This window comes from Lithobates pipiens, unplaced genomic scaffold (genome assembly GCF_037356315.1).
Source record: "Lithobates pipiens isolate NorthernLeopardFrog02 unplaced genomic scaffold, aLitPip1_a1.2 Scaffold_8, whole genome shotgun sequence".
NCBI classification, from domain to species: domain Eukaryota; kingdom Metazoa; phylum Chordata; class Amphibia; order Anura; family Ranidae; genus Lithobates; species Lithobates pipiens.
In genome coordinates, this window is record NW_027507903.1 from 365,737,632 (window position 1) to 365,752,148 (window position 14,517).

A 14,517-nucleotide genomic window follows, 5' to 3' on the forward strand; every position below is an offset into this window, starting at 1 on the left:
AGTTTATGGTGAGAATTGTAAACAAATGCATTGACTATTATTTAAAATGATCTTGGGCTTCCTTTTTGATATTTTTTTACATCCTGTTAATATACATCCCTTTACAACAATCCAAGATTCCAGTTCCAAAAGTTTAAGTGTAAGTTTTTAACTAATGACTCCCATCCATTGCATTACACAGTAATATTAATGAATGCAAAAGATTGGTGTTTGCATAGAGTGATTAACCAGTTCAATACAGGGCACTTAAACACCTTCCTGCCCAGACCAATTTTGAGCTTTCAGCACTGTCGCACTTTGAATGACAATTGCGCCGTCATGCTACACTGTACCCAAATGAAATTTTTATCATTTTTTTCCCACAAATAGAGCTTTCTTTTGGTGGTATTTGATCACCTCTACGGTTTTTATTTTTTGCGCTACAAATAAAAAAATACTGAAAATTTTGAAAAAAAAAATGTTTTTTTTTGTTTCAGTTTCAAAACTTTGTAAATAAGTATGTTTTCTCCTTCACTGATGGGCACTGATGGGGCTACACTGATGGGCACTGATAAGGTGGCACTGATGGGCACCAATGAAGTGGCACTGATAGGCGGCACGGATGGGCGACGCGGATGGGCGACACGGATGGGCGACACGGATGGGCGACACGGACGGACACTGATAGGTGGCACAAATTGGCACTGATAGCTGGCACGGATGGGCGGCACGGATGGGCATGGATAGGCGGCACAGGTGGGCATAGATAGGCGGCACAGGTGGGCATAGATAGGCGGCACAGGTGGGCATGGATAGGCGGCACAGGTGGGCATGGATAGGCGGCACAGGTGGGCACTCATAGGCGGCACAGGTGGGCACTCAGGCAGCACAGGTGGGCACTCAGGCGGCACAGGTGGGCACTCATAGGCGGCACAGGTGGGCACTCATAGGCGGCATCGGTGTTATAGTAATGCATGCCAATCAGTGCCAAACAATAATGCATGCCAATCAGTGATGCCCATTGTGGCCACTGATTGGCATCCATTATGGGCACTGATTGGCACCCATTGTGCTGACTGGCACCCTGGTGGTCTAGGGAGGATTATGGATTTTTATTACCTTTTCCCTGGTGGTCTAGTGGTGTCCCTGGTGGTCCAGTGTGGGCATCCTCGGGGGGGCTGTGCTGATAATCGATCAGCACAGACCCCCCCTGTCAGAGGAGCAGCCGATCGGCTCTCCTCTACTCGCGTCTGACAGACGCGAGTGAGGGAAAGCCGATCACCGGCTCTTCCCATTTACACTGTGATCAGCCGTGATTGGACACGGCTGATCACATGGTAAAGAGTCTCCGTCGGAGACTCTTTACCGAGATCGTAGTTGCCGGGTGTCAGACTGACACCCCGCAACAACGATCGCCGCGATGCGCGCCCCCGGGGGCGCGCAGCGGCTTATTATCCTAATCACGTCATATGACGTCCGGTTAGGATAATGAAACCACTTTGCCGCCGTCAATTTGTAATAGGGCGGGCGGCAAGTGGTTAAAAAAGACTGTAAATTTGTCCTGAAAGCTTTGAGAAACATAAAATAAGTGCTACAATCACTAAGATTAAATGCATAATGGTTTCATCACACTCGGATAAAAGCCCTTTCAATTTTTTTATTAGAAAGGTGAGACAAGCAACTTACCGTAAATAGTATATGAGCCCTGAAATTCAAAAAATGTTTACTCCCTTGGGGTGGGTGAATGAGAGTATGCTACACATTTTCCTCTCCTAGCCCCTGATGCAGAGACGTAAACCTCGGTACTGTATGTTTTTTTGTCCATTAATGTTTATCAACTGCATTACTTTTATTTACAGTATGTATTTTAAAAGTCCAGACTTTCTCCTCTTATCTGGGAGTTGCATACTTGTCTTTGGTTTGCATCATAGAGCTGGTAAAGGACTTATTACAGTGCAAGAAATTAAAGGGTTTGTTAACCCCCCAAAAAAAGAATTCTGTACCGTTAAAGCATTTTATAAAGCACAGTGCTTCTGATGTGTAATTTGGCCCTCTGTATCACCTGTAATACCTGGCTGATCCTGTCAGTTTCCACCCTACCCTCTGTAAACTGGCCATGGTATTTCATGGCTGCTGAGCCCTGACACCGTGGTCAGTTTACGTGCCTCTATCATCTGCAGCCCTCCTGTTCTCCTATGTGCTCCTGTGACCTCCTCCCCCTCCCCTCCCTGCCTGTCTGCCCCTGTGTCAGTGCCCGCCCCCTCCACTCCTGCTGCTCTCATAACTGTTAAAACTTTATATAATCCCCTCTGTGTCCTAATAACAAGTGGTCCTGTCTGTGTGCTTTTTTAAAAAAAAAGCCTCCTTTACCATATTTCACAGCAGTTCCCTGGTGACTGGCTCTCTCTCCTCTCCTCCTCGCATCCTGGCTGACATCAGTGGGGGAATCTAGCCCTGCCCACTGCATCTGTCAGCTGGGCAGAAGAGAGAGCTGGCCAGTGACATGATTACAAGGAACTGCTGTGAATCAGGTAACGGAGGCATTTTTTTAATAAAACGCACAGGTGGGAGCACTTGTCATTTGGATACAGAGGGGCTTATATAAAGTTATATAAGTGGGTTAACAACAACTTTAATTAGGTTGGGCAACTAAGGAGTCTAAAAATAATAATTCAGATCTGAGGCATTTATAGAGGCATTTATAATGTACCCAGAAATATATCATTAGCTTAAAACAGTAATGGAATTTCCAAAAACACTGATCTTTGCTGTGAAGACATGTTGCTGTTTCATATGCCTTAAATTGTGGAAGGAGCCCAAGTAAACCCTAGCAAACCTTTTAAACCTTTCAAACCATTAGGAATTTCTGACACTACTGCCAGATGACGTCTGGAGGCAGAGACAAGGCTATAAACTCTGCATTGCTTTGTCTAACAGGAAGGCAGTAATGAGAAGTTCTCTGCCCTTCTATCTGCAATAAATGGTGTTAGGATTTGTTTTTACATCTCTCTGAATAAAAAAAAAAAAAAAATGTTCTTAATTGCACATTAAGGAACCCAGGAATATTCAGGCACAATGGGTTATGCAATTGCCTTCTGGATACTGGGCATTGCAAACAGCTGTGAGAAAGCCCAGTTTCAACCTTCCATTCCAAGCATACCCTATTTTTTTGCTTAAAGTGATTGTAAACGATCGCCTTGTAAAAAAAAAATTCACTATACAAATAGAAAGGCAAAACATTTTTGTATAGATATAAAAAAATATATAAATTACATTTTTTGATCACAATTCACTCTATTCTCCCTCTGTTCTCAGCTGCATAAGCATTTGAGGGAGGAGAAGCAGCAACACACTGAACTTCACAGTGAAAGGCTGTGAAAGGAGGGCATGTGAGGACAAGTTTGATCATTGCAGGAGAGCAGGCTGAGTTCCCAGCTAGAAAACTGACCATGGTGTGTTCTCCTGCTTAGTGCGGTCAGTTTTTAATAGGAAAGCAGAAGAAATGAAAAGAATACCAGGTATTGCATACAAAGGAAACAATACAAAAAGAACGGGATACTTTCTCATACAAGTCCATGGTACAGCAGGTACATATCAGGAATATAATATGTTGGGGTAACAAACTATTTAAATCTTAGAAGAAGGCAGATGTGGTACTTGGGCCTCATCAGACTCTTGGCAGTATATCTGTGGGCCCTCCCAGATCATCCAGATCTTCTGTACAAAGGACCAGTTCACCACCTGCTTCTTGGTCAGTAGCTATAACAGCCTGGTTGTTGAAGCCCAGGTCATCAAGAACAGGGGTCAGCTTGATTCAGTTATTCTTATCCACCTCTTGAAAAGTCTACTATCACGCTTGGACAGTTTATTTCTCATGGTGTGAGGCAAGAAATTTCCATACCGGGTAAGGCTCCATACCACTAATCCTGTCTTTTCTCCATTCTGATCTGGATCAACACTTGGTCTTCAGTACCATCAAGGGTCAAATCTTTTTCAAAGATTGCCTCTCACTCCTTAGTGAAGGCCTTTGTACAAGGTATCACTCCACCCCTGTATATTCCTTTGTAAATCCATGGCCTCTCAACCTTGAACTTTCTCATGGCCAACACTTCTGTGAGGTAATTTTCTGAGTTGATGGCCTTATCCTGTTAAGAATCATCTCTTGTGCTATGTTTTCTTCCAAAGGCGATTTCTTCCTTTTACCATAACAACGGCATAGTTCTGCCATCTCTGTCCTGTTCTATATCATCCCAAGGTGATTTCACTTCACTGTCTGGATGTGGCATGAACTGTTCGAATCTACTGCTCTGCTACAGCTTCCTTTAGACACACCGACTCTCTCTTTGGCATTCCTGTCCCCGCAAGGGACAACCTTTTCATTACATTATCTCCAGGTGCATTTGGAAACTCATAATTTTAAAATGTATGGAATTAAGGACAAGGTTCTACATATCCCTGTCTTAGCGCCCTCAACTAGATCAGTTAGAGCTTCCTGGGCTTTAGCAGATAGATGTTAAGTTCTCATCTGATGTCACTTTCAATTGTATGGTTCTTCAGCCAGCTCTGTGAACCGTGAACTCCTTTAAGCCCCTTCTATTAACCTGTTGTTCACACATACCTGTTATAACTTTTGTTTTGGTGCTGTTTTGCCAACTCCTCCGTTGGACCGCTTTTGGATGAACTTACACAGGCCCCCTTCCCCCCCCCCCCAGGGTAAGTTCACCTTACAGATTTGTTCTGCCCTTTGTTCTTAGAGTCCACTCTTACTATTGCTTGTTACAAAGATAAGGCATGGTAAGAGTATGGATGTCTTTCATCACTATTTGCCAGTGTCCAATCTCTTGAAGGCAGTTGCATTGTATAACCCAATGTTCCCTACTTCTGTGTACCTTAATGTACTCCAAGAAAAAGATTTTACAGGTAAGTTATTATTTGTGGCTATAACAAGACTGTTTAAAACTATACTCAAAACTATACTATACTCAAAATTAATTTACCAGGTTTTTCATAATATGATGTTTTGATGATGGTGCTGGTGTTCATGTACCTGATTCTTAATGGTTATGATACCAAGTTTTGATGGTCTGGCATGTAAACAACTATCTAGTGTATATGTATGTAAGTGTTTATTTCACTTTTTCTGTAGGATCTTGGAAACAAGGATATTAACAGAGATCGAGTTTACTTAGTATGCCAAATAGTAAGAATCGGACGAATGGACCTTAAAGAAACGAATGTAAAAAAGTGCACACAAGGCTTAAGGCGTCCCTTTGGTGTAGCAGGTGCAGTATTAGATTAGATTTCTATACCATTTATATTAAGTTATTAAAAATGCTTCACACTACAACTTTTGAAGACCTAAAGAAAACTCATTATACATAGAACCACGGTATGGTAGTTTGCTGTGTGCAAGCAATGATTCCTGTACTGAGTTCACCTCCCTAGACTCCTCCTCTTAGCACCTCTGTAGTTCAGAAGGCAGGCTCTGTGAATTTTGTGACACAGAAGTGTCTATCAACACGGCATAGTAATTACATGTCACAGAATTCAAGTAATTACAATGTAAGGGGTTCTTCACAAAGTAAGTTTACTAAAATGCAATAATCTGCTTAAATTATGGTGGTATTGTAGTTGGACTATGAGCTAATAATCCACATTAGTTTTCAGCCTGCTTGAAAGTATATCTATACCCTAAACTTTTTGTATAGAATGGGGAAAAGTTAGGACCCTTTCAGGTTTCACTGCCACCTTGGCTCTTTTTAGAGAAATATAATCTCACTTTCTGTTCTGGGTAGAACCTTTTATCAAACAGGAAGTGAGGGAAAAATCTGCTTTAGAGAGACAACAATAAAAAGCTGATAGAGGTTCTAACCTGCACAAACATTTTTATTTCTGTCTGTGTTGTTGTTAGAGCATTTCCCCTCAATTCTTTTATCCTGGGGTCAAGTGTTTTACTGGGCAGGAACTGATGGAATCTCTCCAACAGAGCCTCAAGCAGCAGTAAGACCTGGCAAGTGTTCTAATCCTTCCACATTCTATCCAAAACTTGAAATAAACATTTTAGTTCTAGATATACTTTATTTCCAGAACTTACCTAAAAGTTAACATTTTTATATACAGTAGGTTGAGGACCAGAAGCACCGGAAATCTAAATAGATCTGTGTAATCTGAACAAAAGACTAAAGGCTTGTAGACACTGGCCGATCATCATCCAGTATTGGCCAGTTCATCAGAAACCGCCAACATTCGACCAATGTGTACAGAAGCCTGTCCAACAGATGCCAGCCTAATGTCCGGCTTCTGTTGAACTGGCATGCTGGAAAACCAGCAGCTGACTGGCATCTTATCATTGCCGGGCAGCCAATGGCTGCGAGTGCTAACCAGTGTGTTCTGGCAGTGTTACTTTCACGTGGCAATGTTATTTTGTTTGACATAAATTTATTTTACTTTCTCAGTAATGGACATCACTGATATGATTAAAGGTAAAGCGGAAAGTGATGAAGAAAAGCAGCATTTTATACCGTTCCACCCGTAAGTATTAAAAATGACCCTTTTATACATATCAAATTAAATCTAGGAATTTGTGGCTAAATCATTGCCCGTAATTTTAGTTTTTTTATATGCTACTAACTGTATAAAATAACATTTAGGGTTCATTTACACCAGAAGCGTGCATGCTTTTTTGTGCATTCCCGCACTTCACATTTTAGGACAGGCTGATGATAGAGACGGTCATAACTTGAGCCTATGGGGAGTGAAATACTCCCTGTGAAGGATTTTAAATTGGATCATCCTGTCTCTAATAGAGACCAGTTGGCAGAAGGGTGAATCCCAAATATCAGTCCAGTGTTCCTCATCCAATTCCAGTATATCACCCTACCATTCCCTCTGTAAGCCAGAAAGATCTGAGAGGGTATTGAAGATGACATGTTGATACAGAGATGATGCTGATTTGGCAAGATGGTCATTATGTAGTAAGTTTTCCAATAGGGATGAGCTTGATGTTCGCACGTTCGGCAAATACCGAACGTTATGGGCCATTTGCGCCAAATTCATGTGGGGTGAACGGCCCACAATGCACTGCGCCATTGCAGTGCATTGCTGGCTCATGATTGGCCAAGCATGCACAGCACTGGCAGCGAGGAGAGCCATAATTGGCCACAGGCAGGATGCCTGTGGCCAATTATAGCTCAGGCTGTTTAGTACATGCCCTACACTATATAAGGCTGTTTATTGCTGTTCTCTAATAGAGCCATCTGCAGGAGTCAGTGGGTGTTGTGTGCTTCCAGCACAGTATACACCTGTATCTACCTTTATTACTGTTTTAAAAGCTTAAAAATAGATTTTTTTGACTGGAGCTACACTTTAAAAATGTACCAGTTCAAAATACAAACATATTGTACTTAACACAACAAACCTACACAGTTCCTGTCTTGTTTGCACCGCCTGTATACTGCTGTTCTGAATATATAGGGCCTGGGGGCCCATGCCTTTCCTTTTTTTAATATGGGTACGGGGTTCCCCTTAATATCCGTACAAGACGCAAAGGGGCTGGTAATGGGCAGGGGGGGCTACCTATGCCATTTTTTTCAATGATTTTCATCCTTTTTGCCGGAACCAGATATTACATTAAAACCGCAAGCAGTTTTAAATTACTTTTTTTCCGTTAAATGTCATTTTGTGCAGGGACTGTTCTAAACACGGGGAACACGTAGCACTTCACAGGCATACTATAAACACCCCTGAGGCACGATATTTAAAGGAATATTTCACTTTTTTTTTTTCACTTTAATCGTCATTAAAATCAGTGCTCCCGAAAAAACTGCCATTTTTAAAAACATTTTAGGCATTGACCCATGTCCCCTGGGGCAGAAGCCAGGGTCCCTAAGCCTTTTTTAGGACAATATCTTGCATATTCGCCATGAAAATTAGCACTTTTTATTTCGAACGTTCGAGTCTCATAGACTTCAACGGGGTTCTAAAGTTCGCACAAATTTTCGGTCCGTTCGAAAGTTCTGGTGCGAACCGAACCAGGGGGGGTGTTTGGCTCATCCCTAGTTTCCAATGAGGAACAGTCTATTTACAGACCCTGAAGTGTAATCTGGGTGTTGAAGGCCTAGGTGAGTTACAGATATCTATATTGGTAGAAGGTTGACAGATTATATTTCTGGCTGATGGGTCAAAAGACATTCCCTAGGATATGCCCCAAGGTTTTAATTGGGAACTTAGCCCAATAGTGTGGGTTTATAGATTTTAAAATGTTGTATGTTTTTAATACAGTAATTTTGCACTCTTTTCTTTGTACTTATTAGAGTATGTTCTGCAGTACACTTAAGCCTTCTTAGAACAGAAGATATTTACATGTCTTACGCCATCACATATCTTAAAACTTTTTATTATTATAATTATTATTATTATAATTTCAGGGTTGTTGCTGAGAATGATTTTCTGCACAATCTTCTGAGCAAGGTCACAGCTCTAAAAGGAGATAGTGGGGGTCAAGGTAAATAAATGCCATGTTATTGTGGAATATACAGTGCCTTTAAAAATTATTCGTACCCCTTGAAATTTTCCACATTTTGTCATGTTACGACCAAAAATCTAAATGTATGTTATTGTGATTTTATATGATAGACCAACACAATGTGGCACATAATTGTGAAGTGGACAGAAAATGATAAATGGCTTTCAATTTTTTTTACAAATAAATATATGAAAAGTGTGGCATGCATTTATATTCAGCCACCTTTATTCGGATACCCCTAACTAAATTCTAGTGGAACCAATTGCTTTCAGAAGTCTCCTAATTGGTAAATAGAGTCCACCTGTGTGTAATTTAATCTCAATATAAAGACAGCTGTACTGTGAAGCCCTCAGAGGTTTGTTAGAGAACCTTAGTTAACAAACGGCATCATGAAGACCAAGGAACACATCGGACAGGTCAGGGATAAAGTTATGGAGAAGTTTAAAGCAGGGTTAGGTTATATCCCAAGTTTCAAACATCTCACGGAGGATTGGTCAATCCATCATCTGAAAATAGAAGGAGTATGGCACAACTGCAAACCTACCAAGACATGGCCGTCCACCTAAAATGACAAGAAGAGCATTAATCAGAGAAACAGCCAAGAGGCTCATAGTAACTCTGGATGAGCTCCAGAGATCCACAGGACAACTTCACTCCACATATCTGGCCTTTATGGAAGAGTGGCAAGAAGAAAGCCATTGTTGAAAGAAAGCAATAAAAAGTCTAGTTTGCAGTTTGCGAGAAGCCATATGGGGGACACAGCATTTATTTTAATGCCTAAAGATCATTTTTCAGCACTGAGGCCTTTCTCAGGAATATTTGTAAATTACGCTATTTGCCTTGTGACAGGTTTTCATTATTCTTTTATCTATTGTTATAATACCACTTTGTTTATATGATTGTATTATATACTTTAGTTATACGTTTTAAAAATTGACACCAAAAGTACAATATCTGATACAGCTTATGTACACTGATAACAGCTTATTGTCAATTACTAAGTTTAATATGAAACTATCACAAAGAATTACACAGAGTTTGCCTACAGGCATGCCACAGCAAGCCAAATTTGTTAACTAGCTAAAGTGGTATTAAACTCAAAAGCAAACATTTATTATATCACAGCTATCAATTATTAGATGTGATGGCTGCACTGATGTTTTTTCTTTCATTCTTTCTTCTATTTTCATCTAGTGACCCAGTCAGTAAGTCTGATGTTTTTCAAAAGTAAAAGCTGTCTTGCAAATGTATTAAGTTACAGAGATGAGACAGACCATTTACCATTGGCAAGGGTGCTTACAATGATCTGTTTTATTTATTTATGTAAAACCTTTATCCCAAAGCAAAAAAATGGTTGCTGTCACTGCTTATAAAGTATTATCTGGAGTTCAGCTTCAGTTTGTTAGAGCATTTAAATCTGCCAGTACATCTAATACTCCCCTCCCTCCAGAATAATAATGTTGCTGTCCAAAGGTGCCCCCAGTGCTCCTTTACGCAGTGTAGGGGCATCTTAATACAGGAAGCATGGTACTGGCCAGATCATCAGGTAAAAACAGAGTGCAAAAACCTAAAAAATAATGCAACCACCACTGTATTTACAGTAAACTGCAAAGTAATATATTTTTGTTTTTGGGTTTAAAACTGCTTATTAAACGCAACTTAATATTACTTAAAGCAGAGCTCCACCCAAAAGGGGAGGTTCTGCTTTAAGGACTCTTAAACAATTGGCACTTTTGAGGGAGGAGAAGGTACCTGGAATTTCTCCTTCCTCCCTTCCCCCTGCAGTCTTCTGGGACACTGACAGGTCCCAGAAGACTGCATCCACCACTCATGATATGCAGCGCGACTTGTGCATGTGTAGTGCGCACCCGGCTGTGAAGCTGAGAGCTGTCACAGCTGGGTGCCCATAGCGAAGATGCCGGCACCGAGGACCAAAGGCAGTGACGACTGGGGTGAGCACACTGCTGGTTTGTGGGACAGGTGAGTGGCTGCTTTTTTTAAAAGTCAGCAGCTACAGTTTTTGTAGCTGCTGACTTTTATTTTTTCCACAGGAGACTGGAACTTCACTTTAATGATGTGAGCCAGGGCCAACCCTTTCAGCTAACATGCCGATTTCATTACCTACTTTACCAGAAATAACAATACCTTAGAGCCCTTCAAACTTCCTCTTTTCAAGAACAAGTGATCTAACCACTATTTGATAAACGTGACAACATTTTAATATGGCTACCCATGCTCCTATGCCACTGGAGCTAAGATCTCAGGTAGTGACACCTTTGTGGTGGGGTCCTTAAGAGATTTACATTGGTTATGAGTAATTTAACCTGCTAGAATTTCAGTTTTTGAAGTGTATTTTTTTGTAAGGACAGTTTGACTTTTAGGAGCATTGCCCAGCTCCTACTGCATATACCCGATCATCAACTTATTAATTCATAGGGTTGGTCTGTGCTTATGATGGCCCACTTCCACCCAGAGGAGTACCAAAGGAGTACAGAGAAATACTAAACGTGAAATTGTCCTTTAACTATGTGCCTTTGTTGCCTTTCCTAATTTTTCTTAATAGCCTAATAACCTGGTGCTACAACATGGAAAACCAGTGGACAAGTGGATTTAAGCCCACCACTGACCCAGTATAAACTAATGGCACAGTATTAATGTATATATACATGCAAGCCTCCTGCATGTATTCCTACCGTGCAAATCTCACCCCCTTCAGCAGTAGGACCCTCTGCAAAACTCTGGAATCGGTGGGTGGGCCTCTTTTGCAGAGCACGGTGGCCTGAAGTCTTGCTTCCTAGTCAGTATTTGCATAGTCCTTTGGCATCCTGATGTGAGGAATTTATCTCAATCACAATGATAAGCTCTCATGCCCCTGACACACTCATCTAGCACCAACTTGGCAGGCCCATGTCAAGACACTGAGGGACTCAATTTATTAGCAGATGATACCTCCTACTGCTACATAATTAGAAATGATGATGGTTCATATTTTGTAGGACTGTGGGTGACTGTAAAAATGCTGGTTGGTGACTCTGTACAAATTCGCAAGGATTATCCTCATCTTGTGGACAGAACTACAGTGGTAGCAAGGAAGCTGGGATTTCCTGAGATAATCATGCCAGGTAGGTTAATAAGGCTATCATAATATAACATTTTTGTGTTTAATTCAATGACAACAGAGTTAAAGCAAACTATGTCTACAGCAAAAATACATAAAAAAAAAAAAACACATCCTGGCAACTCTTTAGATGAGCATGTTCCTTGCTGCTGGACACTGAAATTTTTCAGACTGGGCTGTGTTGATCAGATACTGTTTGACAGTTCCAAAAGCAGGCCTGATAAAATTTAATCAAGCAATGAATGGGCAGACATAGCTTAGCTCCTTCCCACCTGGCCATTATATTACAGATGTCATATAAGTTCCTCCCATGAACCAATCTGGCGCAATCTGTTATCCGCCGTTTCCACCAGACACAGCCAATGACATATCACTGTATCTGCCCACTTCACAGCTGATCACATGACAATTGTACACAGTGAATGGCTTTATTTCATGCCTTTCAGTGTGTACCATTGCGATGAGCTCTATGATTGGTCACAGTAATCACCTAGTACAAACATGGCCAATCACAGCCTATCTGTACCATGTGATTAGCTGTGGCCAATCACAGAACTCATCACAATAGTAAACACTGAATGAATAGTTTTCATTCAGAAAAAAATGTTAGCTTATAACTGTAAAATTCAGTTGCATACTAGTTATCCTATACTTGCAGTTTCATGGAACTTTATTTTAGTGATATTTTGGATTATTTTTGTCATGTTTAGTGGAAAGATTAGCTTTGGTGCTGGAATGGGATGGGTGCTGATGTATGCTAATGCATACATGTAAATGTCATTGTTGAGACATTTGGAGTTGGTTTGCTTGTGTTTAACCTAATGACTATGGTGAATTTTAATCTTTTCTCACTCAGATTGTCACATATGGGATCAATTCTACTTATACTGTCATAGGTTTCTGATGTATACGGTCCCTGTACATGGAAAGTAATTAATCTAAATATATTATATTTGCTAATGATCAGTAAAGTAGATAGTAATACCACTTTAATCATTTTCTACTTTGCTTGCTAATAAATTATGCTTTGAAAACCTGGTAAAGAAGTAATTGCTTGTAATAATGTGTGATGAACTACAGTGCATTTATGGTTAGCATTTATTTTAGGCATGAACCAGGCAATTTTAGGCAATTAACTGTAAGTACTTATAATAAATTGGTTTAAATGTTAAAGCGAGGGGTTCAAAGTAAACCAAAAACCTGGAAGTACTGAAAAGCATAAAACTATTTTCTTGATTGTTTAACTCCAATCAAAAAAGCACCTTTCCTGCTCCAGAGGCTCTACATACAGAATTGAGGGTTTATTGATGGTTTATAGCACATACTGTATGCAGTTTAATATTCTTGAGCCACCATGAGCCCAACTGTTTGAGTGTATTAGTGTATTGAGTGTATTAGTGTATTGAGTGTATCAGTGCAAGATATAGAAAACTTGCCATTGTTCAATGCTATTGGTATTTTCCTGACAGGGCAATGGCATAGGCCAAATTGTGATAAATATGGTTTTGGGGGGAGGAGGGTGTTAAAATATATGAGAGAACAATGTAGGCTACCATTTTTGATCTTTCCTTTTAACAATTTCTGTTTAAAAAATGCTTCGAAATAGTTCTTTGTGAGTTCAGTTGTATTAGTCGTCTAGTGATTTTTAAAAATAAATGATGCAGTTTTTATTACCACTGCACAAACTTCCTAGAAGGCAGGGTAGAATGACACACAGAGACAATTGTAAATATGTAAAAATGGGGTTGACTTGTTGGCCGAAAAAGTAAATATAAACTAGGCTAAAATTCATATTTACTTGATTTACAAAAATGATACAGATTGGAAACAAACAAATAAAGTTTATCTATATACAAAACCTTTTTGTTTTTGTGAATAGAGTGGGGATGGAATAGAACCATTTTTTTTTTGCTTTATATGGTTCCATTAAATCCCAATGGGATTTCTGATTGTCACTTTAAGGCTGCATTCACACCTGAGCGTAGCGTTTTCAAGCAGAAAATCGCGCGAATTTACCGCGATTTTGCCAAAAAAGGGTCCGGAACTTGTTTGAGCTTCAGGCGACTTGGAGTGGAGATGTGAACCATCTCCATTGAGAATTATAGATTTTTTCCCCTCTAGCGTTTTGTAGCTTCAGGCTTCAAGCTACAAAACGCTCAGGTGTGAATGGGGTCTAAAGAAGCAGCTAGCAGGCGTCAGTAGTTGTTGAAGCTTGTTGAAAGCCTGCTGAAGCCTGTAGCAGCTTTTTTAACGTGGCAATCAACACTTTCACTAAGAACTGTGTTCAGTATTTACTGGAGCTGAATGGTACTTTAAAACTTTAAAAGCTTTAAAAGCTTCAACAAAGCTTTCTGAAGGCTCTGCTAATCCTTTGTTAAAAGTTTTGCTGTTTACACTGCCCTTATACAAGCTGAAGCCAGTGTGAAACAGGATAATGTGGGCGAAAAACTGCAACAGCAACCACGAAACAGACAGTAATAAAATGCTGATGGTGATTCTCGCATTCCCCTACCTAAATCAGTAATAAAGTATTATAGGTTCACCTTTCCTAACATGCTACATGTTACACCTGTATTCAGGGTGTAACATGTTCCTAATGAAGCAGCCCCCCACCCCCCCCCTTTCAAGTCCACGCTGTGACAGCAGACCAGAGATCTTCTCCCTGCACTCGTTGCCACCTGGCCTCATCATTCATTCACAGAGTTCTGTGAATGGAGGAACTACAACAAAAATTATCCATTGGGGCTGACTGCTTGTAGTTCTCAGTGAACTACCGGGGCACTGATGATGAGTGCTCTAGGTAGTTCACTGATGCTTCCTGTCATTATGTAACTGCCTGTTCATAAGAGGTACTGACAGTCTGCCGGAGTGAAATATGTGCATTTTATTTATTTTT

The 14,517-nt window shown here is 40.5% G+C and overlaps 1 protein-coding gene across 2 annotated transcripts in view; it reads left to right on the forward strand.

The window, feature by feature from the left end:
* DOCK2 (dedicator of cytokinesis 2) overlaps positions 1–14,517 on the forward strand; it is a 513,334-nt gene that overhangs the window by 85,684 nt on the left and 413,133 nt on the right. For both annotated transcript variants that reach the window (XM_077473501.1, XM_077473502.1), the window contains exons 10-13: positions 5,126–5,261; positions 6,435–6,510; positions 8,406–8,482; positions 11,500–11,625. In XM_077473501.1, coding sequence (XP_077329627.1) covers positions 5,126–5,261; positions 6,435–6,510; positions 8,406–8,482; positions 11,500–11,625 — 415 coding nt within the window. The remainder of the gene's footprint in view (positions 1–5,125; positions 5,262–6,434; positions 6,511–8,405; positions 8,483–11,499; positions 11,626–14,517) is intronic.